Below are 22311 nucleotides of genomic sequence, written 5' to 3' on the forward strand. Positions count from 1 at the left end.
TTATATGGAAAAACAGAGAGTATCAGAGGACCTGGAGGAAGGAAAGATAAAATCAACCACAGACAGCAAAAGCACAACAATAATACCAAAATCCTGTACAGGGAAATCCATAGCCCTGGCTATGGGGAGGGGTTTGAAAATGGGAAGAACTAGAAATGGCAGCCTTGGAGAAGCAAGGGGAGTATTTTCAGGGGAGCATCATATTCAGAGAAGTGTGGCACTCCTTGGAGACAAAGTAATGATGGGAAAGAATGAAGTAAGAGAGGGAAATTAAAGATCCTATAGAAATAAGAGAGAAAGAAGACATGCCAAGCCTTCTCCCACCAAAAATACCACCATCCACAAAACAAGTAGCACAAGAGAGGATAGGAGTGACAGAAAAGGACATTCCCAAACGACGAAACACTTTCTAAGTAATAAATAGCAATAGAAAAAAGCAGACCAAATCCACAAAAACTACTGGAAAAAGACAAAATATAAATAAAAGCTTTTCTGCTGATGAAGTCTCTCCCCTAAACCAACCAATATGCTGGAAAAAAAAAAACAGTAATAAACATCTCAAACTGAATTAAATACTGTCAAGCAAGCATTTGGGAATATTAAAAAAAATACCTGAGTCAGAAATACAAACATTAAAAGTGGACAAAAACCAAGAAGAAATGAAATAAGAGATGACTAATTTCAGGAAAGGAAAAGAACAGCAGCAACAACAATAAAAAAAAATATAAAAACTGAAGGCTAACCAAGGAGAACAGAGAATAGATTCAAATGAAGACTCAATAAAGGGCACTGAAGAAAAGCAGGAAAATAACCAAGAGAATGAAAATGAAATAAAGAAAAAAGTTGGGGAATAAGAGGGTCAGAGAAATAGTGGTTGAAATGCCAAACAAGCAAACATAGTCCGACATAGTATAACTGGTGTCCCTGAAGAAGAAAAATCAAAACAATGGGGGGAAACCCCTAATATTTAACACTAGATACAAAAAAAAAACTTTCCAGAAAGAATAAAAGACGTAAATATAAACATAGAAAGGGTCCACTGGGCGCCCCGCAAAACAACCTAGGACAGTCAACTCTGAGTTATAAAAGTCGTAGACTTCAATAATAAAGTAAAAAATCCTCAGGACACCCAGGTAAAAAAGGGAAACAAGCTATAAAGGCAAAAGAACTAGCATTAGATTTCTTTAAAACAACATATAAAACCGGGCAACACTGGGGCAGTAGTTTCAAGAAACAAGGAAGCAAAGGGCAACCCATGGATATTATAACTACTCAAGCTGTCCTGCAAGTGTCAAGGTCATACAAAAGGTAAAATTACACAAAGGACTGATAATAAGCATTTCACTTATTTCAACATAGAGCAAAGGCAAAAACAAGGGTGGGTCATGGGTTAAAAAAAATAAAAATGTAGCTTTTAACCATTTTTCAAATAAAATAGCAAATTCTTTTGAGTTACTAGTAAATTCCATACATAAGAAAAGAATGCAAAGCATTTCAGAGGTTTTAACTATTTATTATAATTTTCATTATATTGATGTCATAGCACCTAAAATGGAAGGAAGCTGCTAATTGAAAAAAAATCATTATGAAAAACTCAAAACAAGACAAAAACATTAAATTTAACATGGTTAGTCACATGTAGAACTTAGTAGGATCAGGAAAATACATTTTTTTAATGATAATCCTTTCAAGGCTATCATCAGATGATTTAACTATAGCAAAAAAGTATTTTTAAAACTTGAGGAAAAGTTTGTGATTCACACTGAAGGCAGGAGGTTATTATTTAGAAAAATATTATTCAGGAAAGAAAAAGAACAGCAGCAACAACAATTAAAAAAATATAAAAACTGAAGGCTCAAGACAGCAGATAAAAATACATATTATAAAAGAATACGAACTTGTTGTGATGAGTACCAGGTGATATACAGAAGTGTTGAATCACTATATTGTACTCCTGAAACTAATATTATAATGTATGCTAACTAGAATTTAAATAAAAAGTTTAATAAAAAAATAAAATTCAAAGGTAAAAAATAAAATAAAAAAGAATATGATTTCACATAAATTAACTTTCTCAATCATGCTGTCTCCTGGCCTACATTAAGATGACTCTATATCCACATACAGAGATGGAGCTTAAGGACTATAAATACACTTGTAAAGATCACTGATGTCAAAATAATAAACAGCAACAACAACAGTAATAAATTTAACATTTGTTGAATACTTAACTAAATGCTTATAGACTGCTTATCATAATCTCATTTAATCCTCACAAAAGCTTATGAAGATGGATTTTTTTTATTATCCCCATTTTATAGCTGAGGACACTGGCATAGAGAATTACCTAATCTACACAAAGTCACAGAAATTTAAGTGGTGGAACCAGGATTGAAATCCAGATCTGAAAGATTTCATCATTCATGCTCCTAAATCACTATGGCATTTTACATGTATATTTATAGTAAGAGCTCATTTAAATACAGTAATTTGCCCTAGTATATACATTTAACAAATCGTATTTCTTTGCTTACTTTATTATTATGAGTTTACCTTCCTTAAATTCAGAGAATAATTTACTATTAAGGGAGGTAGTCTAGTCATTTAGATACAGTTGAAACTATTTTAAAAGGCGTAAAAGACCAAATTATCTCTCCAGTTACCCTGTAACCCTTACCAGTCTATTCCTAGACCTGCTGCCTACTCCACCCTACAGTTAAATTTTATGTTCCAGTTACACTGGAAACCTGGCCACTACACCAGGCAGACGTGGCTCTTCTCACTTCTAAGTCTGCCCACCTGCAGTTCTCTCTGCAGGGCAACTCCCTCCCCACCTTATTCCCTCGACTCCTTATCAACCTTCAAGGACCACTTTAGGCATGACCCCTCTGAAGAGGCCTTATTAAGCACCCATCAATGTGAACTTTGTCTATATTTCTCCTGCATTTACTTCTATCATATAATTTATTGTACTGTATTATAAGGGTCAATTGTTACCTGCGTCCTTCATTGTGCCAGCACAGTACCTGGCACCAAAAATTTTAAAATACTAAGCAATGGGAGAAAAAAAATGTCTGATACGGTTACTTAAAAAGATCATTTATATTTACAGTTGACTCCAACTATGTATGTACCAATAGTAATAGTATAATTAATGACTATCAGTTTTAATACCTATTTGTTACTCAATTTGACACCTGGTGGCAAAAGGTTATATGTTTTAGTTAACTTTTGGATGATGTGTTAGTATAAGAAGTTGCAGAATATTTACCAAAAAACAATATTATTTTAAGAGAATTTAACATTTTTTTCTCATTAAAAATGTAGTTCTATCTTTCCATAGAAGAGTATACTGATCAGAAAAGGAGTAAGAGGGTAAACTGGTAAGACATCTTGACAAAGGTTTATCATTGATTATCATGAAAAAATACCTAAGCTATATCATTGGTCATCAAATCACTAGTTGACCTCTAGCCTGTCACTGAGACATAGTTTGTTATTTTTTCCCTCCCTGACGTTACCATCAAAAGATAGAATTTATGTCCTATCATCCTAGTTTATTGTAATTGCTCAGCTAAATGTTTTGAAAATTTTCTAGGTACCATCTTCAAGCTACCTAGAAGATGGTAGCTTGTACCATCTTCAAGCTACCTAGAAGATGGTAGCTTGTACCATCTTCTAAACTAGTAATGAGTTCCTCCACTAATTTAGAGACACTTATTTTATCTTATTTCTCTGGATTTAAGGGATAACTCTCTCTACCATTCTAAGAATTGACAAACACTACTATGTTCATCTTATCCATAAAATTCACCACATAAAAGTTAGTTTGCAAAAACAGAAGGTCAGTTTTTTTCCTCATCAGTACAGCAATTAAATGTTTTGTATGAGATAAAGAACTATATTCTAATCCATCCCAGCATTAAGTAACCAAGCAAAGAATAGTAAAGAGTAAAAAAAAAAAAAAAAAAGTCCAACATGTTTTAAAAGATACGTAAATCAACAGGATTTTAAATTCCACTTCTTCAAAGAATCAAATAGCAAGTAACAAAAGGTACAATTATAGAAAGACAAGACACTTAGACAATACTTTCTCAGCCCTTTCCCCCTGAGAAGTCAGATGAGATTAGAGAATACTATAAAATTTTAAAGCAAACCATTTTAAATCTTAACAACTACTCTTCCTAAAATCATTGATTAAAAACTCTAAAACAAAAATAAAATACCAAAAGGCTAACATCTCTAAAACTATAAAAACCAAAACGTAAAAGGGATGTTTAATAAGATGTTCTCATAATAAAAACTTTATGAAGTACTAAATTAAAATAATAAAACTTAAAAAAAATCACCATTCTTTAAATATATAAAACAAGTCTTTCTTTCAAAGATCTTATATCACAGTATCACAGATTTTCAGAAAACTGAGTCACTAACCTGTATTTCTTTGTAATAAATTATGTTATATTTACCTTCAGATCCCATGATGAAGTGATGGATATCAGGGCCTGTTGACATACGAGGTCCTTGACAGCTTTTTTCTATTATACCTCTAGGTGTTACCATTTTTATATGAACCACCTGTTTAATACAATGCACGATGTAAATTCTACATATTTGTTAGGGAATGTTGTGCGTGTGTGTACACACATCCATCTATATTTATTAAAAACTCTACTTTTAAAGATATTGGATTAAGTGATAAATGGTGATACCCTTCAGAATTCTAGTATCTTTTAATAATTCTTAGACTAAAAATAAATTTTAAATAACTTTAAAAGAAGAAAAAAATCATTCTAAGGTTGTTATTGATTTGGGTATATTCATTCATCATCTTAAAAAAATGAAAAGCACTTTTCTTTTCTTTTTTAAGATTTATTTATTTATTTTGAGAGAGTGAGAATGAGAGAGAGAGAGAGTACATGAGAGGGGGGAGGGTTAGAGGGAGAAGCAGGCCCCTCGCCGAGCAGGGAGCCCAATGCGGGACTCGATCCCGGGATTCCAGGATCATGACCTGAGCCGAAGGCAGTCGCTTAACCGACTGAGCCACCCAGGCGCCCAAGCACTTTTCTTTAAACCAAATTTAGTCTAGGATTATCCATGTTGCAAAGAACTAAAGGACGAAAGAAATAATCAATGATATTTTAATAGGTTCATTCTTTCACTTATTTAACAGTACTGATGAATCACTATTATTCACATCAAGCTGCTTCAAATGCTTAGAATTCTAAGAAAACACTTATTCTTGCCTTATTCCCACCCTCAATTTATCTACTTTGCCCACTTAGTAGAAAAGAATGAAGTATTAATTATAATCAGGTGAAAAATGGGATGAAGAGGGAGATGTAGTGATTGAATTAAAGAGAAGAAAAGAGAGATGCATGTGATACAAGTCTCACACCAGTGAGAAAGTAAGTATATTGGAAGTCGAGGGTCACGCAAAAATAGTTCCTGAAATCCAAATCAGGAAATGGTTAGGTGAAAATCCAACACATTTTTACAATAGCTTTTTGACAGATAAACAAAAACAGTCTATTTATTATTTAAGGAAATGAGCAGAGGACATTAATAAACAATTCACAAAACAAAAACTAAAAATCACCAATAAGGACATTTTAAAAAGTATACATTCACTAGCAATTAAAGAATATAAAAAAATTAAAAAGACAAAATTATAAATACAAGGTCCAATAAAATAGATTCTCACAGTGCTAGTGGGAATGCCAAATGGTACAAATTTCTATGAAGCATTTTGGCAATAAAGATTCAAAGACTTAAAAAACATATATAAACATCTTGATTCAACCATTCAAGCTCTCTAGGAACTTGCCCAAAGAAAGTGATTAAAGATGTATGCTGAAGAAATTACTAAAGAAGATATTTTCCCCTTTGTTTCCTACAATTTTGAAATCAAGGATAATTTAAATATTCACTAATAGGGAATTACTTTAATAAACCATGAATTATCAATAAAAGAGAATTATATGCACTCTAAAAATGATAGTGTACATTTACATTTGTCTTTGTTCATTTACAAGTTAATATATGGACAGTATAGTTTAAGGAGATTAAACACAGCATGATCCTTTTTTATATTAAAAGCTAGATATACACATGCAAGTAAGCACATTAGGATATATGCTTGTAATCTGTGGTCCTTAAGGCTCTCCAAAAAAGGAATAAAATAAATTACATGCTTTAGCAGTCCTAAATGTAGCAGTCTATCACGTTTGCTTAACTATGATAAAGTTTTTAATAATCCAATAGTAAAAGGATTAAATTCTCCTCTGAAATTGAATTTGTTTTATTTGTAAAAAGAAAAATGTGATTTCTAAAATATCCTCAATTTAAAAAAAAACAGGATAATGTAAACATTTTAAGTGTTTATAATATATACTTATAATAATTCCATGCAGTGAGTATCATTATTTTACTTTACAGAAGAGGAAACAAGTTTAGAAAGGTGAACCAATTTGCACAAGGTCACACAACTAATCACTGGAAAAGCTACACATGGAACAAATGATATCTAATCCCTAGCCAGAATGCCCACAGTTACACTATTACCACACTAGCTCCCAGAACACTGGCACCAGATCAGCTAAAATAAAATGGTGTGCATATAAACCATTACAGGTTGTACTGCCACCTACTATAACATTTTCAATCAGGCTCTTTAATTCTATATGGAAAAAAATTTTTTTAAGGAAAATAAGTATAAACTCTCCTAAGGCAAAAAAGTGGCAATGATGAGATCACTTAAATAAATGGACTAAAATCTTGGGAGAGTTGAAGACTGAGGCTCCATGAAGCTTATAACATAATGTTTATATATAAGTAAGATACTATGAAGCTTCTATAAACCTTAAATATCAGTCACTTGAAAAGGAGCAACTATAAATAATGACCACAGTTGTATTTAAACTGCTTCTACTATACATAGTCAACTTTACTATAATCAAAAGGGGTATACTTTTGGGGAGACCCTACCATCCAACTCCAAAAAAGGCTTTAATCACTTCACAGTAATAGACTAATCAATTATGACATAGTAACCAGAAAAAAATTTACCAGGTCCTCAATATTGCCATAGATATTCTTCTTCATGCCCGATGCTCGAGTAGATACCCATCCTCCCACAGTGCTGAATTCCAGGGAATCTGGTTCATGACCTGTACAATAACCACTTTCTTTAAGCTGAAAAACAAAAAATGTAGTATTTTACTAGTGAAAATGAGACCATTTCACATAGCATTCAACACATTAACTCTTCACACTTTAAAATTTCCATATGTCACTGGTATTTGGACTCATTAAAACCTATATAGAAAAAGAAATACTTATATCATGCTCATTCAAAAAAATTTTTAAGCTTTTGCCCAGTGGAAAACTTTATAAAACTAAAAAACATGGACCAAAAGACAGGTTCGCTAGCCAATCTTACTCCTTACATCCTTTTAAAATAAAATCAACTACCATCCCTACTTTTTTTTTTATCACAAAGAGACAATTTAAATACTTATGGAGATCAGATTATCCTTAAATAACTGCCAACTTCACCTAAACACTTTCAATAAATAAAGCACTTAATCTCTTGTTCTCCCTACCCTAATATAATATGCAGCAGGCCTGCAGAAAATCTAAGCAAATTGCCTGTACTTAATTCTCTCAAGGAGTCATGTGTTTTAATGTACAGCCATCTGGCTAGGTTTCCTGAATGTAATACCATCATTTATTTGTGATGCAGATCATGCATTCCTGTACATTAAATAGTCACTTGTTTCTCATTTTTCTATATTAGCTTGGCTTTGCCATCTGCACAGCACCTGAAGTTGAATGGACGCCCTTTACTGCAACACCACCAAAGCCATTCCACTGAAATCATTTTAAAGACTCAGCCATCTCATGTCAAATGGTACAGGCACCACCATCTGCACGCTCACTGTCTACTGCACTCAAGCCCATCAATCTGTATTGACCATTTTGATAGTCATCCAGTTAAGCAACTGCTTCTATTTTTCAAGTAAGCCATGCAGAGATGCAGAATATGTCAACTATGTTTGTATCTGTAAGTATGGTATAAAAGTTGTGATCCAAACTGAAAAAACCTAATAGGTTAAACATAATTTGTTAGCTTTTGCACATAAGCATTGCAAATTATTTATCTTTTCTAATATTTCTGCTAGGAAGACAACATTTAAAAAGACATCAATTATTAATAAATTATTTTCACTAAATATTGAAGGTGTTTATTTAATTTTAAGAAGTTATTAACTACTCACAAAGTAGCTTAAATATATGAATGAACAATTTAAAATGATTATCGGATTGTTATTTTATAGTTCTTCCCTAATTCCCAAACTATATTCATATTATTTACTCTCAAAAAAAGACTACTGTTACTCAATTTTTCTGAAATTAGCAGAAAAAGAAAAAACATTCATAGGGCACTTAGATATCCTAAGCACTAAACAGGGCATTTTCACATATTCTCATAACAAAATCTCCACATAACCTACACCAAAGCAAATTAAATCTAAACTACTTCTATAAGTACATCCAATGTTAAATATAATTTGCCTCTTATGTCTTTTAGGCTACTTCATTACACCTCAATTATTAAGTGGCGACCACAAGCCAGGAATTATGTAAAGCAATGAAAATGAGGATATAAAAAGAATGAAAAAAAGAAAGACAGTCCTATGCTCAAGGACCTCGACGTAGCACACCACTTTAAATCTACTTTGTTAAAATCTGACTAACTTCCTACTAGGTAAGTGAAGTGTAATGGTTAACAACCTGAACTTGAAACTTGTCATTTATGCCTCCTAGAAAAATCTGCCTGCTACAATACAATAAGAAACAATTTTTGACATATGGTTAGGTGCTTAATAAATAGTATCTATGACCATATACAATCAGCCACTTTTTCTTCTAAAAGTCTGTGTCTTTGCTGTGTCTTTGTTTTTGTTTTAAAGTTTTTATTTATTTATTAGAGAGTGAGAGAGCATAAGAGCGGCGTGAGGGGCAGAGGGAGAAGCAGACTCCCCGCTGAGCAGGGAGCCCGATGCGGGGCTCAATCCCAGGAGTCCTCCATCATGACCTGAGCCGAAGGCAGACGTTTAATCAACTGAGCTACCCAGGCACCCCTTGCTGTGTCTTTGTTAATGCCATTAGCTGCTAGAAAAATCTGAAGAAAGGTTTACAGATTTAACTCATATAGTTAATCAAACATCCTTTTTTATTTTTAAAATTTTTTAAGATTTTATTTATTTATTTGACAGAAAGAAAGACAGAGAGAGAGGGAACACAAGCAGGGGGAGTGTGTGAGAGAGAAGGAGGCTTCCCGCTGAGCAGAGAGCCTGATACAGGGCTCGATCCCAGGACCCTGGGATCATGACCCGAGCTGAAGGCACATGCTTAACGACTCAGCCACTAAGGCGCCCCGTCAAACATCCTTTTTTAATAAAATAACCTCTCCTCTCCATCTGTATGCCATAAAACAGAGTAAGAATTTTATCTCAGGGGCACCTGGGTGGCTCAGTCGTTAAACGTCTGCCTTTGGCTCAGGTCATGATCCCAGAGTCCTGGGATTGAGCCCCGCTTCGGGCTCCCTGCCCAACAGGAGGCCTGCTTCTCCCTCTCCCACTCCCACTCCCCCTGTTTGTGTTCCCTCTCTCTCTCTCTCTCTCTCTCTCTCTCTGTCAAATAAATAAATAAATAAAATCTTTAAAAAAAAAAAGAATTTTATCTTACTTCTGTACTCCCATTCAATATTAAAACAACAAATATTTACTATGTTCTAAGCATCAGACACATCACTAAGAGCAAATCCGAAATGGCAGAGCTTGTTACTATACAGACTGTGAAGGGAACTCAAATTAACAAGAAACATAAATAAATACAGAACATTTAGAAGTGTAATGGAAAAAATTATAAGTATAGCAGGGACGTTCACCCAAGTTCAAGTAAGAGGAACTAGATTCACCCTCTCACATGAAAAAAAAAAAACCCTGAAAAAACATAAGAAACAAAAGTCTTTAAACACTGGACATGAGGTAACAAAGGACTGTGATTCCCCTGAGAAAGCAAACAAAGGAAGTGAATACTATGAATGCCCCTTGCTTATACCCCAGACTGTGATGCAGGGAAAGAGAATCCAGGCACAACTCTGGCAAACACTATGTGTGAGGTAAGGGGACTGAGTTCAAAGCTATGGGAAACCAAAGCATCTAGCATTCACAAGAGAAAGTACTGAAGAGCAGAGAGCAGCACAGAGAGAGGGCCCTGGAGACTGGCAGATGGTCCCCCTCAAGTAGTCAGCAGAGTAATGAAAAGCACACAAAAGTGAGGAAACTACCCAGGATGAGAGTTAAAAGTAATCCAAGAGGATTAGAGAAAAGTACCAGCACTCATACAGGCCAGAAATCTGTTCCCACCAGGCTGACTTGGAAAGTTTTTCCTTCATAAAGCATGAGATGGAACACCCAAGATGGTCATTCCTCAGTAATGAGAAATGATTAGCCTCCGATTGAGCACTGCTCTTGAACCCACCTAAAAGATCACAGAAGTGAAAACTAAAGGATCAAACTATTTCCAAATATCTACATCCCAGAAAAAAAACTCAAGAATATTTATAGAATTGAAAAACATCCAAGACCTAACAAGATAATATTTACAATGTCTGGTACTTAATAAAAAATTACCAAGCATACAAGGAAGCAGGAAAACACAACCCATAATGAGGAAAATAATCATTATGAGGTGAATAATCAAAACCAACCCAGAACTAATACAGATGTTAGAATTAGCTGACCAGGACATTAAAACATTTATTTAACTGTATTCCATATGTTCAGAGTAGAGACATAGAAAATACAGAAATACCCAAATTAAATATCTAGAAAAGTAAGAAATACAATGCTTGAGATAAAAAAAAAATACACTTGATGGGGTTATGAGCAGAATATACTCAGCAAATAAAAGATTAGTGAACTCCAAGACATAGCAAAAAAAAAAACCTAAAGAAAAAAAAAAAAGAGCATCAGTAAGTTGTGGAACTTCAAATAGCCTAATATATGAGTAAACAGAGTCCCTAAAAGTCAGGTGGGGGAGGGAGGGTCAAATACTTGAAGAAATAATAGCCCAAAATTTTCCAAATGTGATGGAAACTATAAACCCACAAATAAAAGCAGCTCAACAAAGCCCCTGTGTAAGAAACACACACACACACACACACACACACACACACACACACACACAAACTACACCAAGGTCTATCACAATCACATAACTCAAACCAGTTATAAGAAAATCTTAAAAAGGAAACAGAGAAAAAAAACCCACAGAACGTACATAGGGACAAAAATAAGATTTCTTGCCAGAAACAGTAAAGTGAGACCACAGCAAAGCAATATATTTATATTACTGAAAGAAAAACACTATCAACTTATCATTCTATACTCAGTTAAAATATCTTTGAAAAAACAGAAAGGTAACCTTGAACTAATAAGGAATTAAAGCAAGACTGCAGGATACATGATTAATATACAAAAATCAATTGCTTTCCAATATACCAACAAGGAACAAGTGAAATTTAAAAATGAAAACATAATGCCATTTACATTAGCCCCCCACCAATGAAATACTTAGGTATAAATCTAACAGATACATTACAAGATCTATACGGGAAAATCAAAGTTTTAAATAAATGGAGAGATATTCCACATTCATGGAAGACTCAATATTATCAAGATGTCAGTCCTTCCCAAATTGATCTACAGATTCAGTGTAACAAACCCAATCAAGGGGCGCCTGGGTGGCCTAGTCGTTAAGCATCTGACTTTGGCTCAGGTCATGATCCCAGGGTTCTGGGATCGAGCCCCGCATCGGGCTCCCTGCTCTGCGGGAAGCCTGCTTCTCCCTCTCCCACTTCCCCTGCTCGTGTTCCCTCTCTTGCTGTGTCTCTCGCTGTCAAATAAATAAATATTAAAAATCTTAAAAAAAAAAAAAGAACCCAATCAAAATCTCAACAAGTTATTTATAGATATCAATGAACTGATTCTAAAGTCTATATGGAGGGGTGCCTGGGTGGCTCAGATGGTTAAGCATCTGCCTTCAGCTCAGGTCATGATCTCAGGGTCCTGGGATTGGGCCCTGCATCAGGCTCCCTGCTTGGCGGGGAACCTGCTTCTTCCTTTCCCTCTACTGTTCCCTCTGCTTGTGCTCTCTCACTCTCTCTGTCAAATAAATAAATAAAATCTTTAAAAAAATAAATAAATAAAGTCTATATAGAGAGGCAAAAGACCCAGAATAGCCAACACAATTGTGAAGGGTAGTTTTGTTTTTTTTTTTAAGGTTTTATTTATTTGACAGAGAGGGACACAGTGAGAGAGGGAACACAAGCAGGGGGAGTGGGAGAGGGAGAAGCAAGCTTCCCACAGAGCAGGGAGCCCAATGTGGCACTTGATCCCAGGACTCTGGGATCGTGACCCGAGCCGAAGGCAGACGCTTAACGACTGAGCCACCCAGGCGCCCCTGAAGGGTAGTCTTTTCAAACAAATGGTGCTGAAATAACTGGATAACCAAATGAAAAAAATGAACTTCAATCCATCCTTTGCACCATACATAAACATTAACTCAAAAATCTTCAAAACTCATTAGAGACTTGAATGTAAACCAAAAACTATGAAACTTAAATGGGAGAAAACCTTTGTAACCTCAGGTAAAGCAAAGATTTCTGTATATGACAGCAAAACTATGAAATATAAAGTAAAAATTAAATACACTGTGGAATTCACCAAAATTAAACACATCTATTCATCAAAAGACTCTGTTAAGAGATTGAAAAGACCAGCCACAGACTGGAAGAAAATATTTGCAAAGCATAGATCTGCAAAAGGACTTATATCCAGAATATGTAAAGAATTCTCAAAACTCAATAAGAAAACAACCCAAAATTAGACAAACAACTTGAACAGACACTTCACCAAAGAAGATACATGGATGACAAAGAGCACTTGAAAAGATGTTCAACATCACTAGTCACTAGAGAAATACAAATTAAAACCACAATGAGATACTGTAACACATCTACTAGAATGACTAAAACTTAAAAGACTAACATTAACAAGTATGGAGAGGATGTAGAGAAATTGGAACTCTTACACAGTGCTAGTGGGAATATAAAATGATGCCCTCTGGGAAAATGTTTGGTAGTTTTTCAAAAAGGTGCATATATACCTACCACTTCATTTCTAGATATTTACCCAAGAGAAATGAAAGTATATGTCCATACAAGGATTTGCACATGAATGTTCATAGCAGCTTTACTTGTAATAGCCCCAAATTGGAAATAATCTAAGTGTTCAACAAGTGAATGGATAAACAAACAGTGGTATATCTATACAATATAATACTACTGAGCAATAAAAAGGAATAAACTAATTGATACATGCAACAATATGCATGAATCTCAAACTAATTACACCTAGTGAAAGAAGCCATACCCTCAATCCCCAACCTCAAAAATAGCACATGATTAGATTTTAGTAAAATTGTAGGACAATTAAACAAATCTACAGTGATAGAAAGCAGATCAGCCTCCAGAACTGTGAGACAATATACTTCTGTTAAAAAAAACAAAACAAAACAAAAAACAGACCAATGACTGTCAGGGGTGGAGGGTAAGGGTAGGGTAGAGAAAATCATAAAGAAGAAGAAATCTTTGGGTTTGGTACAAGTGTTCAATATTATTGTAATTGTGGTGATGGTTTCACAACTGTAGTCATGTATCAAAACATATCAAATTGTACCTTTTTAAATAAGTGCAATTGACTGCATGACACTTAGACCTCAATGAAGTTACTATACAACAAATCCATAATTGACATGTTAGTGACCTCCCTTAAATTGTACACATAATAAAATCAATATAATTTACAAACTAAAGAGATTAAAATGTGCTACCCAACCACTATCTTTGTATTGTTTTAGAATTTCTAGAAGGAAAAAGTAGGATGTTTTAAGCTGGTTACCTCAGCTGATTAAGAAACTGAAGAGTACAGAAGTTTAATGAGGAAGAACTTGAAGTGGGATCAAAACAGCTGTAGAAACTACATTATAGTTTACTGGAGGCAAAAAAGAAAGTTCTATATTGGCATTTAGGGAATGAACTAGTAGGTAAAATATCAGAAGTTCCTAGTCTAGGAAAATGTCATTTAAATTTCAAGGAAATATCTTCCCTGAATTTTAATCCTAACCTTTCAAAAAAAAAAAAAAAAAGAAAACTTGGAAAGGTTAAAATACTCCATCAAATGCTGTAATAAAAGATATAAAATTAGAGACATGAAAGGCCAGCCTTTGTTATTAAAAAATTGCTGTGTTGATAGTGCCTCATTTAGATATAATGGAAAACTAATATGGGATTTTTACAGGTTTTTTCATTAAATACTATTATTCTGCCCACTTAAGTTCATTATAAACTATAATGATTAACAAATCCAATTACTTGGACTTATATAAAACCTTGGCTTACTGAAGATCTTTAACACCGCCCCAACTAATATGTTCAATTTCATTCCAGTTCTTAGTGCATTAAATCAAAAATAAAGATAATAGTTTAATAATTTTTTTCAAAGCTTTTCATCCAGAGTTGGTCAGTGGCATACCAATTTCATTCAAGTTTACCAAGAAATAAGGAAAAAGACAATAAAAATAAGATGGACAAGCATGTCTCATCTCTCTCTGCCCCATCCAAAGGTAGGAGGGAGGAGTCTCTGTAACTCAGGTTGAAAAAAGTGGTCAAAATAGCACCAACAAATTAAACTTCCTAATTTTGTTTACAAAAGCTGAGTTATAGTCATCTTGACCATGTCTGTGGAAGTTGGAAATACATTTTAATAATTATCTCCTTAGAATGCATGAAAGGAACCTAAAGTTTTCCAAGAATTCTTCAGCATCCTAAAAAAGTGCTACAAGGTCTCCAAGAGTTTGACTAATTCATGCGATAAGCAGTTTTCAATGAAATTAGGCATTGGGGCACCTGGGTGGCTCAGTTAAGTGTCTGACTCTTGATTTCGGATCAGGTCATGATCTCAGGGTCATGAGATCAAGCCCTGCATTGGGCTCCACGCTCAGCGCAGTGTGCTTGAGATTCATTCCCCTTCCCTCTCCCCTCTGCTCTCCCACACCCCCCCACCCCGCTCTCTCTAAAATAAATAAATAAAATCTTAAAGAAAAAGAAATTAGGCATTGAAAAGTTCAATTAATAGCAAATACCAACATGTACCCAGTTGATCCAATTTATCATCAACTTCTGAGAATTCAATGTCCAGTATGTTCCACTTTGCTCTATTCTTACTTTCATTATAGGTCACTATCAGCTCTTGTCTGAATTATGCCAGTAGCCTCTTAACCACCCCTACGTACCCCCCCATCCATCCTCCAACAGGAGCTGGCCAGAACTACCTGAATACAGACGTAAAGTTCAAACTTCTAAAAGGGGCTTTATAAGGTCCCTTTAAAATCTGGTCTCTTTGTGTTTCCCGGCTTCATCCTTTACCACCACTATACGTATTCCCACCCAACATATAAACACCAAGACTGTGTATTCTCCCATAAACACACACTAGACCTCAGCCACACCCAGCTGTCTGCACGCCACCCAAAAGCAAGAGCTGCCCTAAAAGCCTCTGCACTTGCTGCTTCCTCTGACTGGATTGTTCTCTCCACTCCCATTTCCTTTTTTGCTGAGTTTCACTCATCCTGAAGTCTCATTTTAAATGCTGTGTTCTCCATGAAAAAGTGCTCAACATCACTCGGCATCAGGAAAACACAAATCAAAACCTCAATGAGATACTTCCTCACACCAGTCAGAATGGCTAAAATTAACAAGTCAGGAAACAACAGATGTTGGCAAGGATGCCGAGAAAGGGGAACCCTCCTACACTGTTGGTGGTAATGCAAGCTGGTATAGCCACTCTGGAAAACAGTATGGAGGTTCCTCAAAAAGTTGAAAATAGAGCTACCCTATGATCCAGCAACTGCACTACTGGGTGTTTACCCCAAAGATATAAACGCAGTAATCCGAAGGGGTACGTGCACCCCAATGTTTATAGCAGCAATGTCCACACTAGGGAAAAAGCCAAGATGTCCATCAACAGATGAATGGATAAAGATGTGGTGTGTATATATATACAATGGAATATTATGCAGCCATAAAAAATGAAATCTTGCCCTTTGCAACAACGTGGTTAGAACTAGAGGGAATTAGGCTAAGCAAAATAAGTCAATCAGAGAAAGACAAGTATCACATGGTCTCACTGATATGAGGAATTTGAGAAACAAGACAGAGGATCATAGGGGAAGGGAGGGGAAAAAATGAAACAAGACGAAACCAGAGAGGGAGACAAACCATAAGAGACTCTTGATCTCAGGAAACAAACTGAGGGTTGCTGGAGTGGAGGGGAGTGGGAGGGATGGGGTGGCTGGCTGATGGACATGGTGGAGGGTATGTGCTATGATGAGCGCTGTGAACTGTGTAAGACTGATGAATCACAGACCTGTACCCCTGAAACAAATAATACATATGTTAATAAAACAAACAAAAAATAAACTCCCTAGAAAATAAAATAAATAAATGTTGTGTTCTCTGCAATACCTTCTTTGTCCAATTCCTTCCCTGCTAACCCTATCTGATGAGCCATGACACCCTGTATTCAGCCTTCACCTGCAATTCTCACTCTGAATCATAACTGTCTATTTACCTAACTTTCTATTATAATATAAGCTTTCCAAGGTTAGGGAATGGTGTCTTATTCACTACTGTGTCCTCAGTATCTAGCTCAATGCCTGACCCACAATGGAAACTGAGCAAATCTGTTCAGAGAATGTGCTGTGACAGGTACTCCATTCATAAAGAGGACACACAGAGGGGTGCCTGGGTGGCTCAGTTGGCTAAGCACCCGACTCTTGGTTTTGGCTCAGGTCATGATCTCCGGGTTATGAGATCAAGCCCTGAGTCCAGCTCCATGCTCAGCAGGGTCTCTGCTTGAGATTCTCTTTCTCCCTCTCTCTCTTTTTGCCCCTCCCCCTGCTTGCTCTCTAACTAAATAAATCTTAAAAAAATAAATAAAGAGGACACATAGCAATTTTGAAAATCTTAATTAAAGGAAATAACATACCTGTCTTTCCAACTCCTGTCCTGTGATACCAGCCTCCACATGAGCTGTCAGATTGTTCTCATCAACCCAGAGGATTCGATTCTGTTGCAAAGGAAGAAAAAAGTCTCATTACCAAGAACTACTGACATTTTCTGAGGAAACATAACTTCCTAACTCAAAATAGCAAGTGGTAATACAGAAAAATAGCAAATAAGGTTACCCACACTACTACACTACCCCCGTATCCCAGACTATACAACATGACAGATACAGTAACATAAACAGTATAGTGCACAGGAGTTGTGTTTAAAACACAGACTCTGTCTTTATTCAGGGATTAGTTTGAATCAAACTCTACCTCTTACCTTAAGCAAATTATTTAACTAAGTTTAGTGTTTCCTCATTTGTAAAGTGTGAATAGTAATACTACTCATAAGGCTGGTATAGGGATTAAATGAGATACTGCACATAAAAAGTTTAGCATACAGGGGTGATCTCGGGTTGTGGGTTTGAGCCCCACGCTGGGTGAAGAGAGTACTTAAAAATAAAATCTTAGGGCGCCTGGGTGGCTCAGTTGGTTAAGCTACTGCCTTAGGCTCAGGTCATGATCCTGGAGTCCCTGGATCAAGTCCCGCATCGGGCTCCCTGCTCAGCAGGGAGTCTGCTTCTCCCTCTGATCCCCTTCCCTCTCGTGCTCTCTCTCATTCTCTCTCTCTCAAATAAATAAATAAAATCTTTAAAAAATAAAATAAAATAAAATAAAATCTTAAACAAAACAAAACAAAAAAACCCTTAGCATGCAAAGTTCCTGGCATTCTGCAAACACTCTCTGCACTAGTATTAATAGTTAACAATCATATATAACTTAAGAATATCAGAAGATGCCCATTGCGACACTAGAAAAAGATACCTGCAAAGGAAGACATCTGAATATACTAAATGGCATTCCCACTTTATTTTTAATCCAAAATAGGACCAGAGGCCCTGGACAGAAATCAAAGCACACCCCTGCCTCCTGTTTAAAAAGGAACTGAGTATCATCTGGCTCAACTTACCAAATGTATGACTGCCCAAAAAATGTTTTTAACATTTGTGGTTGACCTAGTTTTTCTATATATGAATCTTCATGAATTATTTTCTATTAAAAACAGACTTCTTTCCCCTATTTGGCTGAGCAATCAGGTTAACATATACACTCTTCTTTTGGATCCCAGGGAAGCTTTCTTTGCACTTTGATATGTTCAATTTCATGGCAATAACTAATACAGACAAGTCTAGCTAATAATAAAAAGGAAAGAATACAATGACAATACGAAAATTGCCTGCCTATATTTGAAATTTGAATACATACAAATAATTGCACTGCTTAATTCACAGGATTATGATAAACATTAAATAAGATGATGTATGTGAATGTACTTTTTGTTTTATGTTATATAAAACTCTCATTTTAATTATACTCTCACAATAAAACAATAGTAATTTCAATACAACTCTCACAATAAGACAACAGTAATTCTGTCTTTTGGCCCTACAGCCACTAAACAAAAGGAAGTACTAAACTAAAGTAAAAAGACAGAATTCAGTAATCTGTTGGTACCTTAAAATAACTTAAACACATCTTCTCTAGTAGGCTGGCTCTTTTTTTTTTTTTTTAAGATTTTATTTATTTGACAGAGAGAGACACAGAGAGGGAGTACAAGCAGGGGGAGTGGGAGAGGGAGAAGCAGGCCTCCCGCAGAGCAGGGAGGCCAATGTGGGGCCCGATCCCAGAACCCTGAGATCATGACCCGAGCCGAAGGCAGACGCTCAACGACTGAGCCACCCAGGCGCCCCATAGTAGGCTGGCTCTTGAAGTGACTACATACTTGTGCTAATTATATACCTTGCATCTACCAGGGGCCCAAACATATTTTTGGCAGGAAAAAAAATTGAAGGAGGCAGAGAAAAAAAATACCTTTATGGGTACTCACAGAAAAACCTAAAGAAAATATATAGGATATCCTATTATATCCAGTATACCCTACCCTAGACAAGTTAACAGTAAGACAAAAACTTTGAGACCAGTATCTTAGTCTTAGTATTACGGTACATATTTAAGAAATACAAAAATAGAAAACTGGCGTACCTATCATATTTTTTTTTAACTTTTTATTTATTTATTCATGAGAGACAGAGAGAGAGAGAGAGAGGCAGAGGGAGAAGCAGGCTCCCAAGGAGCAGGGAGCCTGATGCGGGATTCGATCCCAGGACCCTGGGATCATGACCTGAGCCGAAGGCAGACGCTTACCCATCTGAGCCACCCAGGCGCCCCTACCTATCATATTTTGTACATACTGTATCAGAAGTACTCTGTGCAAAATCATGCATAGACATAGCTTATCAACTCCAAAGCAAATCACAATTTTAAGTACCACCCAACCACTACAATATTTAAAAGAGTTCAATATTAAAGGCAGTGAATATACAAGGTATTTCTACACAAATGGTGAAAAATCTGGCATTTAAAATTCTGGCACAGAATTTTAACCATCTACTCAGTGTAAAGACTTTTATATTATCTCATTTAATCTTCACAACTACCTTCTGCATTATTACTGTCTCTATTTTACAAATTCAGTAACAGATTTAGTGGTAAATTTGTACACCGTAAAATATATAGAAATTCAAACACATCCATAGCCCATTCCAGAATAGGCTACTCTTAAGTGATCTCCTAAGGAAACTGCCTTTTCTTAAACTCTGGGATAAGGACAAAGGTTAATGGAGAACTTTACAGAAGAATAATGAAGCTGTCACCACCTGAACGTCCTGATTAATTTTAGCAACACTTAAAGTGGACACCCAGATATTACATGCCTCCTGATGTGATGTGACGAGAGATAGAAAAACACATCAACTATCACATCACATCACCTACAAGATATCCTTGCTTAAAAAAAGTTTAAAAGCTTTGCCTGAATCTAATTAGACTTTATATCTAACTTTGAGTTTAGAGGACATACAAAGCCTAGGGGAAGAGTTAAATGACAGCAAGATGAAGTGACACGGAAATTCAAAATATGACACATTTTATACTGCAAATAACCTACATTCTCCAAAAGTCAGTAACATTCAAAAAAGGAGAAAGAAGGGGGTTTCAGATAAAATGAGATAGGGAAACAACGAAAAGCTAACATGGGCCTTGTCTGAATCCCCATATGAACAAATGAAGTATAAAAGACAATTTTGCAACCACTGTAAAATTTGAATGTGAACTCGGTATTAAATGATATAAAGAATTTTTTAAATTTGCCAGGAAAAATAATAATATAGTGAGAAAATGTCCTTTTAAAAACAGATACATAAGAAATATTTAGTTTTAAGTAGCATAATATCAGGATTTACTTTTAAAATAGTCGAGAGGAGAGCGTCTAAGATGACGGAGTTTCATCTCATCCCAGGAATTCAGCTAGAGAGCTATCAAGTCAATTCTTAAACACCTGTGAACTCAACTGGAAAACTAAAAGGACAGCTGCAGCTCTACCGATAGAAAACTGACCACTCTCTGCAAATAGGAGGTGCAGAGAAGTGAATCCAAGGTGATACATGGGAAGATAAACTGCAGGGGGAGGGAGAGGGCGCCTCCGTCAGCTGGCACCGGAGAGTGAGAGAGCGGCAGAGCACGCAATCACAACTTTTAGAAGTCTGCTCCAGTGAGGGATGTCCTGGCCTGAAAGGGGCTCAGGCGGGAAAGCAGGGTGGAATCCTAGGTGGGACCGTGTAGTCTCAGGATCCCTGGGATCACAGGAAGACCAGGGGTTCCTAAGTGTGGCAGAGTTCCCCAGCATCAGAGCAGGGAAGCCAGCTGCAATCAGCAAGCCCAGGAGTGGGCTCTCAGCTCGGGGTTGCCCTATGCTTCCAACCGTGGCACCGCTGGGCGACTGCTCTTGGGAGCAGGGGCCCAGAGAGCAGCAGAACCGGCGAGCCCTCCCTCCCTCCCCCAGGAGGAGTGGCACAGATGCACACCACAGGAGTCTACAGGGTTTGGAGACTTGAAATGGAGTTGCATGCCTGAGGTAGAAACGTTCGGTCACAGGACGGAGACCAGGGAGACAGGAGTGATTGACTGCTTTTCCCTGAGGGTGCTGAGGAATGGTGCCCTGAGCTTTCAGCTCCAGGGCAGGAGACTGGGAGGCTGCCATTTTCATTCTCATCCTCTAAAGTGGCAGGAAAAGCCTTCAGAAAACAAAAAAGCCACATAGAGCCATCTGGAGCCGCTTACTTAGCCTGGCCCCCTGGCAAGGGTGGTGAAATTCCGCTGGGGCAAAGACACTTGAGAATCAATGCAACAGGCCCCTCCCCCAGAAGATCCACAAGAACAACCAGCCAAGACCAAGTTGACCAATCATACAGAACTGCAAAATTCCAGCACTAGGGGAAAATAGTATATGGAATTCATGATTTTTTCCTCACGGTTCTTTAGTCTTTCAATTTTAATTTTTTCTCTTTCCTTTTTCAACCAATTTATTTTATCAACTCTTTCTTTTCATTTTAAATGATATCCTAGCTGGATAAAGTATTCTTGGCTGCATTATTTTTCTCATTTAGCACCCTGAATATATCATGCCAGCCCTTCTGGCCTTTCAAAAATTTCAAAAATTTTCATTTTTAGTTACACTCTATCCTTTCATCATATTTAATTTTATTTCTGTATATATATGTTTTTCTTTCTTTACAATTTTGACACCAAAATACACTCAGGACATAGCGTATTGCTCTGTTCTGTTCACCTGTATGTTTATATTCCTTCTTTTTTGTGTGGGTCTTTTATTTGTCTTTTAAATTTCATTTTTACACCTACATTCTATCATTGTATTTAATTTTATTTTCGTACAAGTTTTTCTTTCTTTACAATTTTGGGATCTACTTTTCTAACAAAAGACCAAAATATACACATGATCCAGTGTATTGCTCTGGTCTGTTCATCTGTCTGATTATATTCTTTCTTTTTTTTTTTTCCTGGCTTCAAGTCTCTTCTGATTTGTTTAGTGTATATTTCTCTGGGGTCGTTGTTGCCATTTTAGTATTTTGTTCTCTTGTTCATCTATTCTTCTCTGGAGAATGACAAGATGGAAAAACTCACCTCAAAAAAGAGAACAGGAGGCAGTAC

The 22311-nt window shown here is 36.2% G+C and overlaps 1 protein-coding gene across 3 annotated transcripts in view; it reads right to left on the bottom strand.

Moving 5' to 3' along the window:
- Positions 1-22311, bottom strand: part of AGPS (alkylglycerone phosphate synthase) — a 185714-nt gene that overhangs the window by 66451 nt on the left and 96952 nt on the right. For all 3 annotated transcript variants that reach the window (XM_073882004.1, XM_025849602.2, XM_073881999.1), the window contains 3 exons: positions 17181-17261; positions 7069-7194; positions 4470-4578 (listed from right to left, as the gene is read on the bottom strand). In XM_073882004.1, coding sequence (XP_073738105.1) covers positions 4470-4578; positions 7069-7194; positions 17181-17261 — 316 coding nt within the window. The remainder of the gene's footprint in view (positions 1-4469; positions 4579-7068; positions 7195-17180; positions 17262-22311) is intronic.

Source organism: Callorhinus ursinus, unplaced genomic scaffold, assembly GCF_003265705.2.
Source record: "Callorhinus ursinus isolate GAN/ISIS: 27379988/994484 unplaced genomic scaffold, GSC_fseal_2.0 scaffold2, whole genome shotgun sequence".
NCBI classification, from domain to species: Eukaryota; Metazoa; Chordata; class Mammalia; order Carnivora; family Otariidae; genus Callorhinus; species Callorhinus ursinus.